Here is a 20,068-nt window from a genome sequence, read left to right as displayed (position 1 = left end):
TCTTCATTTACAGGCACCAAAACATATTGTTTCCTTGTCTGAAAAAAAATCCAAAAATTCAGCAAAAAAATTTCCCCAAATTTCTGAACATTTGCAAAACCTTCAGGAAGAAAATTCCAATAAATCCTTCAAAGTTTCCCTTAACAGTTTTATTTTAAAAAATCCCCCAAATTTGGCAAGAAAATTCTTGTAAATATTTTTTAAAAATGAGTAAAATTCTTCCCAAAAACATCCTAAAAATATCTAAAGTGATTACACGTATATCAGTAAAACTTGTAATATTTTCTTTAAGAACTTTCACATAAAAATCAACCAAAATCCAGCAAAAGTCGCTGGATTTTGGTTGATTTTTACGTGAATGTTCTTAAAGAAACATTTTTAACATTTCTTTTTCTTTTTTTCCACCCAAAAATGTTGAAAATGCGGACATCAGAAGTTTCACTCTGACTTTTTTTTTTTTTTTTCCACATTTTCAAACACATTTTGCACATTATCACACTCCCACCTCTGTGCTTCACTGTCAGGACTATGCATTCACTGTGGTAGTCCTGGTCAGGTTCACACCAAGCATGCTGGACTCCATCTGAGCCCAGCAGATTTATCTTCATCTGACCAAAGAATGTGTGTCTGACAGCAATCCAACTCCATTTCATATTCTTTCACAAAGTTGGCAGTGTTGTGCCAAAGAGCAAGTAAGGGTGTTTTTTCACAACTAGTTAGTAAAAGTAGTTCACTGTCTGGGGAGAAGGACGACCACTGCAGCTCTGATTAGTGGTACTATGGCTCCTATACCTGCTGATTACTACTACAACTGTGTTTCAGAGATATTTAGTTGGTCACTGACCAAGTACTCTGAATTCTTTCTCATGTGACAGAATCATTTGCCATTTAAATGATATTGTACACAGACGTACTCACCTCTGTTGTATACTGTCAGTCTCTCATTGTTTCTTGCAAATTATATTGTAAACACTGTTTTTCAAACTTGCTACATTTTCCTTAAACAAAGCTAAGTTAGAAGAGAAGGTTGCAAGCACAAAATAACATATTACATGAAGAAGCTCATGCTAAAAATTGCATGAATCCTATGAATTCTTAAATATGTACTTAGAAAGGAGTACCAAAGAGACAATTTTTAAAAACTGCTTCTATTTAGTTCCAATTTGAAATGAACACAAAAACAGGCACATTTCTGTAGACACCGTTGGTGCAATCATAGGCAGCCTGCTTACAGCTAATTACATTTAGTAAATTCAGGACAATTAGTACCTTAAATTGGCCACAAGGTGGTAGTAGAAGGCCGTTATGTTGTTTAGTGCGCGAAAAAGTGCTCGGGTGGCCATCTTACCGAAATACGTCATCTTTTCTTTCTCTTGCCGCACCCAGTCCTGTGTGGATGCTACGCTCGAGCTAGAGCTGGATTTACTTAGAAAACAAACCATAAAGGAGGTATTTTGACACTACAGTTCACTGCAGAAGTTACGGAAGTAGACGAGAATCATCAGACATCTTTGAACCACGTAGAAATCGATATTTCGGTGAGTAATGGGTGTTCTTCAAGGTTTTACCATAGCATGCTAACGCTAGCAAAGTGAAGCTAAAAACGGGAAACAGGAGCCCCATAGTCTGTTTTTTTTTTTTTAAAAACAAAAACAAAAAAAACAGTCTGAATAACTTAGATAGGAATTAAATGGTTTTCCATTGATATCTGTTAAGTGTTTCATGTGTTTACTGAGTTGTATGTTGTTGCTACTTGAGTAATTTGCTGTGTAAAATGAAGGATCGCCACTCGGTGCTGGTTAGTTAGATGCTGCACATGTTCAAATGCTAGCGTACGTTTCATGCGGCTAGACTGAGTTACTGAGTGCTAGTAATGTGTTGAACTGTAAAATGTGTTGTATTATCGGCTGTAGGCTGAGGGAAGAATGCATTTAAGTTGAAAAGGTTATATTGTTCATCTATGATTTTGGAGGAGTTGTATTGTTATATGTACAGCCTGTTTTGAGCCAAGAAAGGACTGGCAGAATGGCAACTTTATTGGAGTAAATGTATTGGGCACTTATTATGGATTGTATGAGTAATTGCCCTGCACATCCATGTAGGCTGTTTTTTTTTTTGAGGATTCTCTTCAGCGGGACTTTGATCTTCATCCATCTGCCGCTGTGTGTTGCTCTCCATCCAGGTTCATATGTCCATCTCCATCACGCTGGAATCGGCCATCACCTCTGTCTCATCTGACATTCATTATCAGGGGGCGGTAAGATCTTTTTTCTCTGAGTGCACTCAATGTTTTTTTTTTTTTTTGGTTGTTTTGTTGTCCAGGGGTTTGGGTTTGATTTTCTTGGCCGGCCAGTTGTGACATTTTAATCCTTGTAACTGCTGGTGGACTTAATTGTGATTATCATGAACTGTCACTGGATACAATGTTTTGGTCGTTTCAACATTCATGAGCTCAATTTTGTGCATGAGTTCAATATATTTTTTTCCTAAAAATTTACAATCTGTTGTCATTGTGTGTTTTTGGGGTGACTGTATTCTTAACAAAATTCCTTCCCCAGCCTGACTCACACCTTAAGGTGTTAGAATCAAAAGGGAGGGTTACAAAAGTGGCCCCCAACAATGTGGGGCTCGGGTTACATCTTGTAAGCTAACACATATTTAATGAGGTAATGTGTATTTGGTAAGCTAAGCTATATTCAGTAAGCTAATGTGCATTCAATAGGCCAGCATGTATCTGGTAAACTAATATATTTAGTAAGCTAATGTGCATTCAGTAGGCTAGCATATGTGTGGTAAGCTAACATATTTTGTAAGCTAATGTGAATTCAGTAGGTTAGCGTTAGTCTGGTATGCTAACATATTCAGTAAGCTAAGAAGCATTCAGTAGGCTAACGTATGTCTGGTAAGCTAACATATTTAGTAAGCTAATGTTAGTCTGGTAAGCTAACATATTTAGTAAGCTAATGTGCATTCAGTAGGCTAGCGTATGTGTGGTAAGCTAACATATTTTGTAAGCTAATGTGAGTTCAGTAGGCTAGCATATGTCTGGTAAGCTAACATATTTAGTAAGCTAATGTGCATTTGGTAAGTTAAGCTGTATTTCGCTAGCTAACATGGGCTCAGTAAGCTACTGTATGTCTGGTAAGCTACTGTATCTTTGAAAAGCTAACATGTGATGGTAAATTGTTCTTTGAAAGAAAAATTACATGTAATATATTAATTAATGAGCTTTAGAGGTACTGGTGGGCGGATTACTTCAAATCCCTCTGTACCTTTGTATATTTAAGAGGATTATGAAATTAATTGTTTAGCAGAAACAATAACAAGGCTATTTGTGAAACTTTTACTTTCTACTTATTTCAAAATTTTAAATTATGTTCTTGTAAATGATTGTTAACAACACTTTTTTTTTTGCTAAAAAAGGCAGATTTCATTGCAAAATATTATATGATTGTACAAATATGCCAAAACTGAACATAGGCAAAGAAAAGAAAAAAAAATAGGAGACTGGTACTTTATCTAGTGAAAATCTCACTATAACCAACAGTTATTGTAGATATTGTTGTGATGGTCTGGATGTACTACACTTTCAAAAAGAAAAATCGTACCTGCATAGGTGGCTTTGTCCTTTGTGGCAATTTTCAGGGTTGATGCTATAAACAAGTGAAACATGACATTAATTATAAACCAAATAAGAAACCTGTCAGGCATGTAATGGTGCTTAAAATCAATACAGTTGATCAGTCAGTTTACTTTTAGCTTCTGTTCCCTCCTCCACTGTGCTGGATGATAGTTTCTGTTTCTCTCTCTTCAGTGAGTCTTCAGAGTAGGTTGCTGCAAAACAGAAAAATTACAGTAAGTTATCTGCAATTATAAATGGTTAGCAAGCACACAACTTTGCTAAAATCTGACTTGATGCATTTTATATCTATCTATCTATCTATCTATCTATCTATCTATCTATATATCTATCTATCTATCTATCTATCTATCTATCTATCTATCTATATATATATATATATATATATATATATATATATATATATATATATACACACATATATACATATATATATGTATAATGTGTGACACATTATACAAAATAGTGTAATATTATGTAAGCGTTTTAAGTTAAGTATAATGTTAGCTACAAGTAGTGAAAACTAACAGAAAAAGACACACTGGTTCTGCAATTTTACACGTTTGCTAAATAAGTGACATCTTGTGCAATTACAGTGTGCAATCACTAAAATTAAAATTATTATGAAGAATGAAGGAACAACAGATAAAGTAGTCCCAGTAAAAGCTAACTAGCTTAGCTGATTAGCGGTAAGTGCTAAATCTGCAGACTCCGGTGGAATTTGCAGGATTTGCTTTGATGAAGCATCAAATACTTATATGTACAATTCAGTTTCAGTTCAGTTTAAAATTATTTATAGGACCAGTTAACAAAATAAACCATCTCAAGACCTTTCGCACAGTAAGGCTTCAGGAAATCAAGGCTTCACAGTATATTGTAGACAGAAACCCACTTGATGAGAGACAACTGCACATCAAAATATGTCATAATTTCATGTAAACCTAAAGTTTTAAAGGTCTGGCATGTAAAATGAGAAACATTTTATATTCTGTTGTTTGTAGGTATAAAACCTAAAATACAGGTTTTATATCCTTCAAACCACAAACTTCACTGTTTCTGCAGTCACTGCTCTCTGACTGTTTCATCCAGACTACAGTACTTGCTGTTACAGTACTAATACTATTAGTAGCAGTCGTAGTATTCAGTAATACCAGTAGTAGTAACAGGCGCCGCTGACATGAACAGCTTCCCCGTGTCTTTGGCCATGACAAGTCGCTCCGTCTCCTTCTTAACGGGAGCGTTTTCCTTTTCTATCATCACAAACTTGAAGTCTTTTCCTGCCTCGTCATTAACAGGACTGCTCGGTCTCACTGTTAAAAACACACATCATATTAAACATGTTTCAATATTTGACAGTATTGTGCAAGTAAAATTAGTTAGAATTTGCACAAAATTTTCTAGAATAATTATATCATTAGGTGCCTTTATGTTGAATAATTTTAGTACTATATCATATTATGACGTGGACGGCGAAAACTACATCTAGGCAAGAGTAATGATATTTAAATTTAATTTATCTGGTGCTTTCTAAGGAAAATCTTTTGACTTAATTTAAAAAATGTCACTTGCTTTGTATGAGTTAAGCAGCTTTGTCTTTATTTTAGTTCTTTTTTTTCACTAGAACAAAGGGAAATATGTATCTCTAGGCTTCTTTTGCATGGACTAGGAGTAATTAGATTGCTTAAAAAATTGTCTTTTTTAATCTTATTTAAAGATTTGATGTTTTATAAAGATAATCGGACATCCTGACTTATTTTACTTTATCATGTAAAATTCCTAAGTTTGCTTGTTTTAAGCTCAGCAGGTTTATATGCAGAAAGTCTGACCTAAATTTGACAGGACATTAGTGCAGTTTGTGTGATAGATTTACTGTATGTTATAAATATTTGTAGTTTCTGGCAAAGAAAAGGTAAAAATCAGTTTCACAGTAGTCAGATGAGTAATACTGTAATAAAACATAAGTAGTATATAAGACAAAATATGCAATATTCTAGGTTCTTAACCATGGTATTTCAATTTGTCAGTTAAATTTGTACAATATTGCAAATACTATTGTGCATTCTGCACCTTAATATTTAAATTACTCAGGTAAATTTGTATAATATTGTATACACTATGGTGAATTCTCAACTTTAACATTTAAATGAATTACATAAATTTGTCAAATAGTGCATATAGTATTGTAAGATTTTTACCCTAACATTTAAATTAGTGAGGTAAGAAAAATCTCATTTCTTTGTTGGAACACACTTCAGTCAAATGTGTGTTGTTTTAAATGAAATACATAAATAACTGTGACTTGAAGTGACTTGACTCACCTGTGGCTGTGCTCAGGCTAGATATGTTTTTCTGCACACCATAAACTGTGAAGAGACAAAAACACATCTTATACAACACTTTTATAAATTACAAAATGTATTTATTATTTATTAACAATTTTATATGTTTTCTCATTAAATTCACTGGGAATTTTGTGAGGGAAACAGATTATATGTAAGTGGTTCAACACTGACACTGACACACTGTACCAAAGAAATCCTGTAAAAACAACAGTGAAATTCTGGCAGCAACGGATATTATCTCTAGTTTTAAAAAACTATAGAAAAATAGAGTAGTTTTAGGATCAAATATTCTAAAGGAATGAATTACCAGTGTAAAAAATACAGACTGTGCAAAATTATTTACAGTTTTGACCTGCTTTTTTTTTTTTTTTTTTTTTAACAGTACAGGTCAGTAGACGGGGGTAATGTGAGTGTTTGTGTTCAGGTGTTTTTCTGCTGTGAGTTCTGCTTTAAATCAGAGTTTACCGATGGGTGTGTTCGCTCCAGCAGGGGAGAGAACAGTCGGACTGCTGCTGACCAGGTTGTTCTGAACACCGTAAACTGGAACTGACAGAAAAACACCATCAGACACAGAATAAAGCTGAGAATGTGAACCGTCTGTGAGCTGAATCGTGATAAACTCACCAGAGCTGCTGACAGAAAGTCCACCGTTCATGGAGGGAGAGCTGAGCGTCAGGTTGTTCTGAACTCCTGCACAGACAACGGCATCATTTATTTGTCCATCTGTCACTAAATAAATGCTCACATCTTTAACCTGAGCCTGAGTCTGGAGAGGGTTCCTCTGTTATGGAAGACTTCCTGCCTGGTTCCTGTCTCTAAGACCAGGAACCCCAGGGAGCCTAACCACTTCAGACCTGTGGCCCTCACTTCTCACCTGATGAAGACCATGGAGAGGATCGTCCTCAAGAACCTCCGTCCCCAGGTGAGCCAGTATCTGGATCCACTGCAGTTCGCCTACCAACCGAACATTGGAGTGGATGATGCAGTGGTCTACCTGCTGCACAGATCACTGACTCACCTGGAGAAACCCAGCAGCACTGTGAGGGTCATGTTCTTTGACTTCTCCAGTGCTTTCAACACCATCCAGCCTTCTCTGCTTAGGGTGAAGCTTGAAGGAGCGGGAGTAGACTGTCACCTGGCTGCTTGGACCATCGACTACCTCACCAACAGACCACAGTACGTGAGGCTTCAGGACTGTGTGTCTGATGTGGTAGTCAGCAGCATGGAGGTCCACAGGGGACAGTGCTCTCCCCCTTTCTCTTCACCCTGTACACATCGGACTTCCACTACAACTCTGGGAGCTGTCACCTCCAGAAGTTCTCCGATGATACAGCCATTGTTGGGTGCGTATCTGAAGGGGACGAGCGGGAGTACAGGATGGTCATCTCTGACTTTGTGGACTGGTGTGAGCGAAACCCTCTGCAGCTCAACGCCAGTAAGACGAAGAAGATGATCGTGGACTTCCGCAGGAGGAGGACACCCCGGACTGCACCGGTGAACATCCAGGGTTTGGACATTGACATGGTGGACACATACAAATACCTGGGTGTTCACCTCAATAATAAACTGGACTGGACACACAATACAGAGGTCCTGTACAAGAAGGGCCAAAGTGGTCTCCACCTGCTGAGGAGACTGAGGTCCTTTGGAGTGTGCAGGACTCTGCTTAGGACATTCTACGACTCTGTGGTAGCGTCTGCTATCTTCTATGCAGTGGTCTGCTGGGGAGCAGGGAGCACTGAAAGGGACAGAAAGAGACTAAACAGACTGGTCAGGAGGAGGTTCTGTCCTGGACTGTTCCCTGGACTCCATAGAGGAGGTGGGTGAGAGGAGGATGTTGGCAAAGCTCACATCCATCATGGACAATCCCTCTCACCCACTGCATGACACTGTGGGGTCTTTAAGCAGCTCCTTCAGCAGCAGACTGAGACATCCACCCTGCAAGAAAGAGCGCTATCGCAGGTCCTTCATCCCATCTGCTGTAAGACTTTACAACATCAGCATCACTGGCTGATGTTAACATAAACTGGACTATATCATTACCACCCCAAACCATAAATTTGCACTGACATTCTTGCACTGCACATCTTTGCACTTTTAAACTTTATTTTTATTTTTATTTTTTCTGTTAAAAAATTTTGCCACCCTTGTATATATTGTAAATAAAGCTGCTGTAACAATGTAAATTTCCCCTGGAGTGGGGAGAAATAAAGAACTTTATCTTATCTTATCTCTGTTCTGCTAAAATGCCACTTCAATCAGGAGGTAACAGTGCATTTTAAACCATGACTCAACCACACACATTCACAGCCAATGGTAATGTCAGAATGTGAGGATTGAGATATAATACTGTGTGGATACTGAAAGATAATCCCCAGTTGGTTTCTGCTGTGGCTAAATGGAAAGATCAGTTCTTAAGGGGGCTGATTACACTGATCCTGGTAGTTTTTGGTTTGTGTGAAGTAATTCTGTTACTGTGTGCAAACAGAAATAATGTATTCCCTCTAAAGAAAACAATTTTATTTGGAAATGCTGTTTTGGTGTGGACGTTTTTAGTCCATAAAGATTTTCAAAAGCAGGTGAAAATGATTCATTTGGCTCATATAAACCAAATCAAAGTAATTAGTGACACACAATAATATCAAGTATAGTCTTTTACTACTAATGTTGCCAGCAGGAGAAGGAGTATTCAGATCTTTCAGTAAAAGTACCAATTTAGGAGTGTAAAAATACTCTGTTACAAGTAAAAGTTCTCCATGAAAAAAATCCAACTTTAGTAAAAATACACAGCAGCAAAATGTAGTCAAAATATTGCAATAAAAGTCCTGGTTTGGTCTGTCTGACTGATAAATTGTTCTATTATTAATAATATAGCATCAGTGTGTCAGCAGCAGGTTTCTGTTGTAGCTGCTGCAGGTCTGAACTACTTTATATCCCATTTTATATCCACAGACAGCAGATAAACCTTAAAACAATGCTAATGGAAGAGGAGAGAAGAAAAAAGTTCAGATCTGCAAATCTATTTTTTGCTGTTTCTCCGTTCTTTGACTTTTTGCTGAGCTATTTGATCATGGGAATATTTATTAAGATGAAACAAGTTTTGAAGGAAAAATCACTATTTGGTGGACCTGTTAAACTAATAGACACTGGAAATGCGACTATACGCTGATTATTAGAGGAAAAAACCCACAAAAGTTGGAAAATACTTGTTATATTATTCATTGTTTAAAGTCTGCATCTTTAGAAAGCGGTCAGATAGATGTAGTAGAGTGTAAAAACAATATTTACCTCAGAAATGTAGCGTAGTAGAAGTATAAAGTAACAGAAAATGGAAATACTCATGCAAAGTACCACAAAATCAGGGGTGCAGTACTTGGAGATGTGTACTTAGATATTTTCCATATTACTGGTGTTTCAGAGGACTGACCTGGCTGGTACAGGGTGGAGGTGGGCGACAGGTTGTTGTGGTTTGTGTTGTAGCTGTAGCTGCTGCTCACAGCTCCAGACCAAACGCTGCTGTACTGGTCTGAGAGGAAACAGAGAAATATTATTACTATTATCATCTGAAAGGAGATAATCACACAGTGTTTTCACAGCCTGACAGACCACAGCAGCAGTAAGGAGTAATATTTACTGTAAACCTACAACCGAGTTCCAACAGTAGTGTTTTTTTAAACTATAGGTAAAAACTAAAATCTGTTGCTTTGGTGGAGCCAAGAATAAACTAACTGTAAACTGTGTTTAACTTTAACTGTAAAAACTGATGATGTGAATTGAAAAAACAAAGGTTTTCACACAAGACCTCATGAAACACTCTTCAGACCCACAACTTTATTAATACAGCTAAGAGTTTTATTTCTAATTTTGCAGTGAAACAGGGCATTTTTACCTTATTCTTTAATTACATCAATGTAAATTATTTTCCCTTAGTTTCTAAATTATATTTCATAGATTAAAATTTGAATAAATATCCTAAACATCTGTTATTGTTTGAGATGGTTTAGTGCTATATGTTGTGTTTTTAAATATTAAAGAAAATAGGTTTTATAGACACTGTTATTTATGGTACATGTGTGCAACTCACACTAGTATATATTTTTTAAAGAAGAACAACTGTTAATTATAGTGGCAACACTATACAAATAGAATATGTTAATGGAAAATGTAGGTATGGTATTAAACAGTAAATCTTATATTCTACTGCAAGCAATTATACAGTAATTAGAATTAGAAAATTTATTGTCATTGTATTGCAGTGCAAAACAGCAATATAACAACAGTTTGAAGGTAAATGTGTGTAAAACAAAAAGCCTATAAAAACCTTGCAAAAAGTACAAAAAGCCCACAAAAGACACTGCAGATGGTCTATAAAAGCAATTTCTAACTATCTAAAAGACATTCTTACAAAGTTAACAACAGGACATTTCAGGTTGGATTAATGTGAAGGTGTATCAGTACAGAAAGGCAGCAAAGTTTGCATATGAATGGTGGTCACTGCTTAAGTAAATTACAACTATAGCACTGACAATACAGTAAAATACTGGTGACCGCAGCTGCCAGTATTCTACTGTTATTCTGGAGGAGTATTTGTTGATTTTTAATCTCTGAACCTGTACTGGAGCTCTCAGACAGGGTCCTGGTCTCCAAGCTGGCCTTCTTGGGGATGGGCAGCGTGTTGTTGGGGGACTGAGTGGGGCTGACGGATCGATTCCCTCTGAGGAGACGCTTCACATCGTCCAGCTCTGTCCCTGGAAGAGGAAACAGTAAAAATCAACCAACGCCGCATTGTTTCAATTATGCATCAACACAAGAAGTCAAACTGTTGAATCTTACATTGTGATGTACACGGCCCGTCCAAACAAAAAGTTACACACTCTGATATTTCATTGGACCGCCTTTAGCTCTGAGAACGACAGATATTTGCCGTGGCATCATTTCGATTAGCTTCTGCAATGTCACAGCATCTATTTATGTCCAGAGTTGGATTAATTTTCTACCAAGATCTTATATTGATGATGGGAGAGTCAGGCTGCTGCACAAAGTCTTCTCCAGAACATCCCAAAGATTCTCAGTGGGATTGAGGTCTGGACTCTGGAGGTCAGTCCATCTCCTGCTCCCTGAACCACTCATTTTCAATGAGAGCCACATGAATCCTGACACTCATCATCTTGGAACATGTCCATGCCATCAGGGAAGAAAAACTCCATTGATGGAAAGACCTGGTCATTCAATATATTCAGCTGACCTCATTCTATGGGAACATAATGTTGCTGAACCTGACCAACCCCAGATCATAACTCTAACCCCCACAGGCTGGTAGACACTAGCCATGATGAGTGCATCACTTCATCCACCTCTCTTCTTACCCTGATGCCCCCATCACTCTGGAACAGGGTAAATCTGGACTCATCAGACCACATGACCTTCTTCCATTGCTCCAGAGTCCAATCTTACGAGCAAACTGAAGCCTTTTTTTTTGTGGTTTTCTTAGAGCTACAGCTGTTTAGTCCCAATCCTTTGGGTTCCCTTTGCATTGTGTGTGTGTGGAAATGCTCTTACTTTCACTATTAAACATAACTGAGTTCTACTGTTGATTTCCTACGATCATCTAAGAGTTTGTTTGGATCACATTTGTTCTTGAAGATGATGGTTCACCACTATCCTTCCAGGTTTTAATAACCCGATTTCAGTAGTTTCAGAAATCTCCTTGGTTGTTTTCTTTGCTTGATGCAGGTCAATAATTTGACCCTTCTGAGACAGATTAACATCCTTTCCATGACCACAGGATATGTCTTCCATCATGGTTGTTTAAAAAATGAGAAGCTCCTCACTGCATCAGCTAGAGTTAAATAAGTTGTTTCATCACTGCAGTAATTATCCAATGGAAGACTCTTACCTATTTGCTTAGTTAAATCCAGGTGGCAACCTTTTTTTGGACAGGAAGTGTACATCCAATGTGAATATATGTGACCACGGTTTTTACTCACAGCATGCTGTAGGAGAAGCACTCTGCAGCCTCGCTCTGATCTCACTCTCTAAAAAAAAGCAAATCAAGTCAATCAGTCGGCTTGATGACTTTCACTGATAACAACCTACAAGTTAGACTGAGCCTGCACTGACATGTCACTTCAATTTCAGTCATTTCCCCTTTGAAAAGACAAAAGATGACTGAGTTCTCCCCAACTTCTTGTAAGCACATGTATGTGGCATCACTTAAAAATGTAAAACTGCAGCTCAGGACTTGAAACGTTTGTGTGTGAACAGCTACAATACAAGTCTGACTTTGTACATGATGAAAAATCTAAACTTAGCATTTGCCAAATGAGAATTTGCATCCTTTACATTGTAAAGTTTCTGCAAATTATAACAGACTTTAATGCCATTTTAAGCAATATTTAAAGCTAATTTTTGTGTGTATTTTCACTCTTTTTTTGCTGATTTTAATATTCATTTTTGGTAAACTAGAGAAAAGACTTGTGACAAAACAAGGAAAGAAGACAAAGAAGGATTTTTAAATGATATGATTCACATTGAAATTCTTGTCCTAATTAATAATCCTCCCACTGTTACTGCACAGTTTGGTGAAAAACGCTACCTCAGAGAATAAATATCTTAATATTTTAAGTGTTGGATGTTGGTGTACCTCTGCTCTGAGTTCTCCCTCTAGTGGTAGACGTTGCTGTTGCACTGACTGCAAAGAAAAAAACACCCCAAAATCACTGATCGTTTACATCGTTCAGGTTTTTGAGCACATTGCAGAGTTTGTCCTGCAGCTCCAGTCAAACTCACCATACTCCTTCCTGTTGTACTCTGGAGAAGAGTTAGGACTTGAACTTTCTAAAAATAAGTAAAGGACATTGTCATTACTATGGGAACCTCTTTAAAAAAGGTTAGAACAAAGTGAGATTTGACTGCTGACTGACCGTCAAACACCTCTGACAGAGCTGCAGACATGGTGGTCACGTTCTTCCTCTCCTTTGGAGCAGGAGAGTAAGTGACTGCAGAGGATGATGATGATGATCCCCTCTTCGCCTCCCCACCTCCTCCTGAGCTGTAGCTGGTCTTGGTCACCGTGGAAACTGTTATGGCACCAAGACCACCTTCTCTTTTCCCTTGGCTGCTGCCACTTGCAAAACTATAGGACCCTCCTCCAGCAGAGCTGAAGCCTTCCATTGTCTTTGAGGCCCCAGATGCTCCTGATACCCCAGATGCTCCAGATGCTGAACCCCCTCCACCTGCAGCAGAGGAGGCTCCCACGGTGGTGATGCTGATGCCTCCCGCTCCCTTGCTGGATCCGGCGGCGGCGTTGGAGCTGCTGGATGTGATCAGAACCGAGCTGCTGGAGCCGCCGGAGCCTCCTGCTGTAGCTCTGCCACCTGAGCCACCTGCACTCACTGAAAGATCACCTGGAGGACAAGAAAAAAACTCATTTTTGTTAAATGGCATTTATTAGTTTTATCCTTTTCATGCCATCATCTGTGAAAGACAGATGATAGTTAATCACAACCTCAGCTGGCAAAGACCAGACTGCCTGAATCCACTTTCTGCTACAAGACAGAACTGGAAACGTTCATATTTGACCTATCACGTGTCACTTCAGCAGTTTTTGTTACAAAATAACATTCCTCAGTGACTCTCTGCCTCCCTGCTGCTGTGTCTGAACATGCTCTTTATTCTATACCATTAAACCCTCCACTCCTATGCATGAGATGGATTTATGACTCACACACTGAACATATAGAGCTGTAATTGCTGCTGCAGGTGCTGCCCGAGGTGAGGCTCTTCCTCATCTAATAAAAATGATAAGCTGTCAGCTGGATGGTAGTAATATCTATGACATTATCACCATAATTCTCCGCCTGGATGTAGGTTTCATCTGAACCTTAGGGGAGACATGTTGAGAATCAGACATTTAGTTTCCTGCATGCTGGTCAATTTCTATGCACCAGTTTAAGATTTCTATGCATCCATTTATCCATTATGGTTTTTATTTATGTAAAGACGAAAATCAGGCACCAGGCGATAATTCAAAATGTAATGCAGAAAGGCTCTTATTTCTGCCACTGTAGATCAGCTTTTCTTAATAAATAAGATCCCTGCCGATTCAACACATACAGCCATAAGTTTCTCTTCTGTCCTCTTTTGTTTGGGGAACTATTATCTTTATATTTGCATGTGGCACCTTTTCATGTCATTTTAGTAAATTTATACACCTCTAGGTTTTAATAGCTCATAAGTGTCTTGGCAAGATTTACACTCACTTTGAAAATGTAAAAATACGTCACATATCTGTGTTTTAGGATGATTTTTATCTGCATTCTCAACTAAGTAACTGAAGCTGATTGAAAACAAGACTGAAACACATTTTGGCCCTAAAAGACTAAAACAGCAACCAAATGATTCAGTGGTTGTATGAACCATAATAATGTTCACATTTTGGGAGTAGATAAAGACCCAGAGCTTAAAAAACGACCTGCACCTGTGGATGGGATCGTTGCATCTCTATGAATTGTTATAATGGTTTTTGAAAATAAAAATTCTCAGCTTCTTTTTTTTTTTTTTTTGCAGAGGTAAGCGTTAAATGTTCCGGATATTGATGGGAACCTCTGCATCATGACATGGACTAAATGTGTAAGTAGAGACGTTGCTTGCACAGATAGTTATTTCAGTCTCACACACGCAACGCAACTGTTTTTAATTAAAAACCTCCAGAAGTATACTACTCGCCCAACTCTAAGCAACAAAAACCCATCGATGGTGACTAGAAGATGAATATAGTGGAGATTTTAGCTTTTAGGTCACCAGAAGCAGAACTCAAAGTGAATGATTATGAATGCTACATAGCTACTGAATGTGTAAAACCAACAGTTTTACAAGGAGAAAAATGAAAATATAATTTTACTGCTCGGGTTCTACTTGTCCTAAGTGGCTAAAAATTATTTCATGAACATAGAGAAACATTTCACCTTTAAGTAACCAAAAACACACCTCAAAATAAATGTTAATGATGCTACGTAGCTGTTGGACATACAAAACCGTCAACTACTTTAAAAGGCAAGAAAATTACAATTCTCTGTACAACTTTTAAATATTGCCAAGTGGCCAAAAAAAAAAAAATCTGTCACTGCAGTTATATAGTTATAATTGCAGCATTTAGCTTTTAGGTCACCAGAAACAAGCTCAGAATTAATGCTAACGAAGAAATGTAGATGCTGGATGTGTAAAAGTGACAACAAGTTTTTAAGGAGAAAAAATGGCAACGTTAGGATTGCAGCAGTTTCAAGGTGGCAAAAAATCCATTAATTAGTAAATAAAGTAGAAGCTTTTGGCTTTAAGTCACTAAAAACACAACTTAAGATGAATGCTAATAATGCTACGTAGCTGCCGGATGTTTACAACCAACATCAACAACTTTATGAGGCGAAAAAAAAGATGTGTTTATAACTTAAAAAACAAAAAAGTAAACAAAACATTAGCTCGTAAACAAATTGCAGCATTAGCTTTTAAGCTTTCTGTTTTCTGCAGTGTCTTATGGAAATGTATTGCTGGTTTTAGGGTGGAAGCAGAAATCCCTCACAGATGCTTTAAAATCTGATCCTTATTTGTGGTTTTGGTGAACGGACTCACCTTTGCTGCTTTCTCCACCTCCTCCACCTGAACTGACCGTCTTGACTGTAGTTAGTTTGTCCATCCAACGCTAGCTGCAAGAACAGGATAATAATATAATTTGTAGGGAACCTTTCTAACAAGTCTTTTTCCATAGGCTGCAGAACAAAAACAACCACAAAAAATAAAAGAAAAACCCAAGAACAATGAACTAGAAGCACAATAAGATCTATTAATGGGACTAGTTGCCAGGTGAGAAGCTACATTTATAAAAAATATGCCTAAAGGCAGGATTTAGTAAATATTCAACCACTTTTAGACCTGGACTCTGGAGCTGCTAGAGGCTGAATCCTGCAGATCTGTAAACTGTTTTTGGACATTAAGCACCTAGAAGTTCACTTTTCTAGTTCAGTGTTTCTGCTACCTACACGCAATGGCCTATATGGTTTGAAAGAGCAACGCTGCTACAAAAAGCGGATTTTCATTACACTGAACTTTAACATTATTGCCCCCCGAGGCAGTATTTGCACACATATTTCTGTGGTCATATTTCTCTCCTTTGTAGCCACGTCTCTGGTTGTAAAGGCTTTTTAGAATCCAACATGCCATTGATTCAAAGTGTTCACCTGAAGCTCCACAGAAAGGGATGCAGCTCTTTGTGCACCTGATAAATGTGACTTTCCTTTGAACAGAGAGTATAAAGCAAAACTCCACAGCTGAAGCAGGTCTGAGAATTCACTCATGGCATTAAATATCTTCCCAGTAGTCACGCAGAAGGACTGAAAACACTGAATTCCTTAAGGTGTTGGTGTGTACAGATTCTGACAGAAGAGACATCTAGCAAGAGTTTTATTCTTGATAATAATGTCGAACAAAAGCGAAACCCAAGTAGAAAACCACATAAAACTTTCATATCTGACACTGCAATCAGCAATAGAACCATTTAAAGCCACTATCAGTAAAGTACATTTAGACACATCTCTTAAATTTTCATTTGTGGAATAATCTGTGGAGCTCAGTGTGTCTACAGCATTGTCAGTAATTGCACCACCACTAGAGGGCGCACATTCAATCCTACAAATCATACATTGCTGACAGAAAAAAATGAAATACTAAGACAGAAACAGGAGAAAGGATTTAGCCTGCAGGCACAGATTGTCCATTTGGGCCTCTGGCAACATTTAGAACTGTAAAACTCACACAGATGTTAAATCTACATCAACATGTCAGTTAGTCACACAGTTTAGCAAGATTACTGCTAAGGTTTTAAAAGAAGTACCGTCAATTTTGTTCTTTTATAAAGGAAGCAGTAAATTAATCAGTGATTAAAGTCAAGCCTAATTCTGTGGCACGTTCACTCACACAATAGAACCAAAATAAAAACATAAAATGATTAAACCATTACGCTCTAAAAGACAAAGTTTGGGCTCAACAACAACAAAAAAGCAATCGTTTGGATAAGTTTTTTGAGGTAACTTCTAATGAAATTATGTTCAACCAACAAACTACATTGAGTTGGAGGAGTTAGCTTTTACTCTACTATCAAAGGTATTTTAATTAGCTGTCTTAATTGTGTGAAATTGTCCAGGTATGTTAATAAAGCAGTAGACTTGAAATTTAAACTCAAGGTGAAGAAAAATTAAGTTGTCATTAAGTTGCCTCAACTTTAATTCAGCTTTAAACAACTAACACAGAAATTTGAGTTTAAATTACACAAAATATGACGGTGGTGCAACATAATTATGTCAGTCCGGGTTGTCAAAGTAACGTTTGGAGCTTGAAAAGTCATTGAATCACATATTTTGTCATGCAGTCGTGTGTTCATTTAAGTGGTAAGAGTAGTACAATGAAAGTGTGATAAAACACAGCATTAAGCAGCATTTCTCCATGAAATAAACACAGCAGCTTTATTGTAACTTTATATTTTCTTATTTAATGTTACTATTTTATTCAGTGAGCTGAACTTCCAGGTGGCTAATATTAGCCATTGATAGCAAAGTGCTCATGCTTGTCACAGTTTACTGACTCTGAATCGGATCTGTTACTGTCACATTGCATTTTAGCATTCAGCATGATCCTATGGCTGTTGTCACTCTATGGTTTTATTTATTTCCACAATAAAAAAACAAATTACATACAATAGAAGAGACAATAGTTACAGTGCAAGAGAGACAGCAGGCCTAAACTGTTTTTTTCAGAGACAAACAGTGGTTGTTACCTTCTGTCTTTAATATAGAAAAATTGTTCAACCAAACTGATCCTATGGAGCCAGGCTTCTGTAAGCTAATAAATGTATAAACTGAGACTGAAATATCATCTAATTACCTAAAGTATGTGGGTTTAGTTACATGTTCAGGGTTTTTTTTCTGGCTCAGAATGAGTCTTTGAAGGTAAAAGCAACAAACCACTAACTCTGTTTTACCTTATTTGACAGAAATTCATACTTTTTTTTGTATTTCTGACCATTTCATGAACATAAATGATTATTACACTTGAATAAATTGCAGCCCGATTACCAAAACATTATGAAATAATTGTATTTCTATTTCTGTTATGATTTTTTTCATCATTTTGGCTGATGGTTTTCTGATTGGTGCTGCCTGGAAAAGCACCAAAAATTCCTTTCTGCAGGATAAACTTTACATTGTTAGACTCTCTGGAGCAAGTAACATTCTCTAAACCCAGACATTTAGAGATGCATATGTGAAGTTTTGACTTGCAATAATCTGAGTTGTCTTTCTGGAAATATTAGCGTGATTTTACAGAAGAGTCTGGTTATTCAGAGAGACAGAATGTAGCTGCCAGCAGTTTAACCCATTCCTACCTACAAGCCTCCCACACAGCTGCACACAGTGTCCAATAAACAAAAATTCCCACATTTTCCTGCCACTCTTACATGCACAATTTACAGAAGTTTCAAAATATTAGAGGATATATTTGTGCAAACATGTAAACTATATCACACAGCTTTTATTTATGTTCTATAAAGCTTAATCACTACGCTGCAGACACGTTAGCAATCCCCTAATTCTGCCCTCTTAAATGCATTCTTGTAATTAATCATTTATTATAGCTCCCCAGTCATCCAATGAAGGACCAATGAAGTTTTACATATTTTTTATGTCATTTTCAAACAACACTTTGTGGTTAAAATCTTTTTCTAAACACATTTTTGCTACAGGTGGACCAGCAGAAACCGTGAATCACATTTGCAGGTGTTTTTTTAGCAGTTCCAGGTAAAGTTTTTAACCTGATAAACTTAATTTTCACTTTACCTTTTAGAGCATTTGTACAAAAATAATCCTTCCCCTTCTCATCTCTCGCAGCGGATTCACAGAAATGAAGAAAATGAAGAATTCCAAGTGCTGGAGGATCACAACGTGAAGCCACCTGATACTTGCATGCACCCGGAGAGTTTATGAATTATCTCTCTCTGACTCATAGCGTCAGTCGACAAGTTCCAACAGAGTTAGAGGGGCAGTTACTTCAACCCATGACAGGCTCCCTGGTTAGATATACAGGAAAAATAGCCCCGGGCCCAGTGAATGAGGGGGTAAAACATGACTATTAAGATAGTAAAAGTGCTTTGGATGTGTGTTTCACCACCGTAGTGCTAATTAGTTTTGTTTGTTGCTGTCATTAAAAGCCATTAAAAGCTCTAGGAGGCCAGTCTATTAAAATAATGTGAGGAAAAAAGGAAAACTTTTCCAGATATTTATTCTTGTAAAAAAACAACAAACACGCAGACTGTTGGAGTTATAGAGATTGTGTGAAGCAGTATCTTTTTAAAAAAAAGTCAACAAAACTAGTTCAAATAGTGCTTCTTTGTGTAAGTCAGTGTTGTGTTTACATGCTTTGGGTCTTAGAGTTTCAGTGAAGCCTGACTTGAACAGTGAACTTTCCCACAGCACTTTGTATTCACGCTCAGTGCAGCAGAAACATGTATTATCTACATGTGGACATTTCCATTGGCTCAAGCAATTTTATTTTCACTTATTTTCTCCTTTTCTACATGATGTAGAGACGTTAACTTTATATAAAGATGGACAATGCATCACAACTTCTACCCACAGTACAAAAGTGAAAGCAAACACCTTCAAGGCTTTGTCGTGATTTTGCCTTAGTGGCCAATATATAGTCCCTATAAAAAGTATTCTCCCATCTTTGGAAGCTTTCCCCTTACTGCTTTTCAACATTCAATGGTGGTAAATTTCATTTGGCTTAATTTATCCATAGTTCTGGCTAATAATTAACAGTTTATCTCTGCTTCTAGCTAATAATTTAAACTGTTTATGCATACTATTAGCAAACAATTTGGACTTTATCCATATTTTGAGCAAACAATTTTAACAGATTAGCCTTACTTTTAGCTAACAACTCTAACTAGTAGTCACACACTGCCTATAAAAAGTATTCACTTCTTCTTGAAAGTTTTCCCCTTTTATTGCTGCTCAACATTGAATCATGATCAATACCATTT

At 37.3% G+C, this 20,068-nt stretch overlaps 1 protein-coding gene and 1 long non-coding RNA gene across 3 annotated transcripts in view; one reads left to right on the top strand and one right to left on the bottom strand.

The window, feature by feature from the left end:
• Positions 1–19,056, bottom strand: part of LOC118471766 (collagen alpha-1(XVII) chain-like) — a 38,068-nt gene extending 19,012 nt beyond the window's left edge. The window contains exons 1-14 of one of the 2 annotated variants that reach the window (XR_008601269.1): positions 18,864–19,056; positions 15,610–15,683; positions 12,906–13,388; positions 12,772–12,819; positions 12,626–12,673; positions 11,970–12,017; positions 10,593–10,730; positions 9,410–9,508; positions 6,607–6,672; positions 6,448–6,528; positions 5,959–6,003; positions 4,792–4,950; positions 3,754–3,834; positions 3,609–3,653 (exon numbers count right to left, since the gene is read on the bottom strand). Coding sequence is in view for 1 of the 2 variants with exons in the window: in XM_035958061.2 (XP_035813954.2) it covers positions 3,609–3,653; positions 3,754–3,834; positions 4,792–4,950; positions 5,959–6,003; positions 6,448–6,528; positions 6,607–6,672; positions 9,410–9,508; positions 10,593–10,730; positions 11,970–12,017; positions 12,626–12,673; positions 12,772–12,819; positions 12,906–13,388; positions 15,610–15,673 (1,405 nt within the window). In the remaining variant the exon portion in view is untranslated. The remainder of the gene's footprint in view (positions 1–3,608; positions 3,654–3,753; positions 3,835–4,791; positions 4,951–5,958; positions 6,004–6,447; positions 6,529–6,606; positions 6,673–9,409; positions 9,509–10,592; positions 10,731–11,969; positions 12,018–12,625; positions 12,674–12,771; positions 12,820–12,905; positions 13,389–15,609; positions 15,684–18,863) is intronic. The other variant, XM_035958061.2, reaches the window with a different exon arrangement.
• LOC118471767 (uncharacterized) lies at positions 1,400–18,822 on the top strand. Its single transcript, XR_004849109.2, has 4 exons — positions 1,400–1,538; positions 2,183–2,257; positions 14,551–14,613; positions 18,770–18,822. It is a non-coding gene; the product is annotated as an uncharacterized LOC118471767 (long non-coding RNA).
• Positions 19,057–20,068: the final 1,012 nt, after the last annotated feature.

The sequence above is a fragment of the Amphiprion ocellaris genome, chromosome 4 (genome assembly GCF_022539595.1).
Source record: "Amphiprion ocellaris isolate individual 3 ecotype Okinawa chromosome 4, ASM2253959v1, whole genome shotgun sequence".
Classification (NCBI taxonomy): Eukaryota; Metazoa; Chordata; class Actinopteri; family Pomacentridae; genus Amphiprion; species Amphiprion ocellaris.
This window is presented reverse-complemented; position numbering and strand designations above follow the sequence as displayed.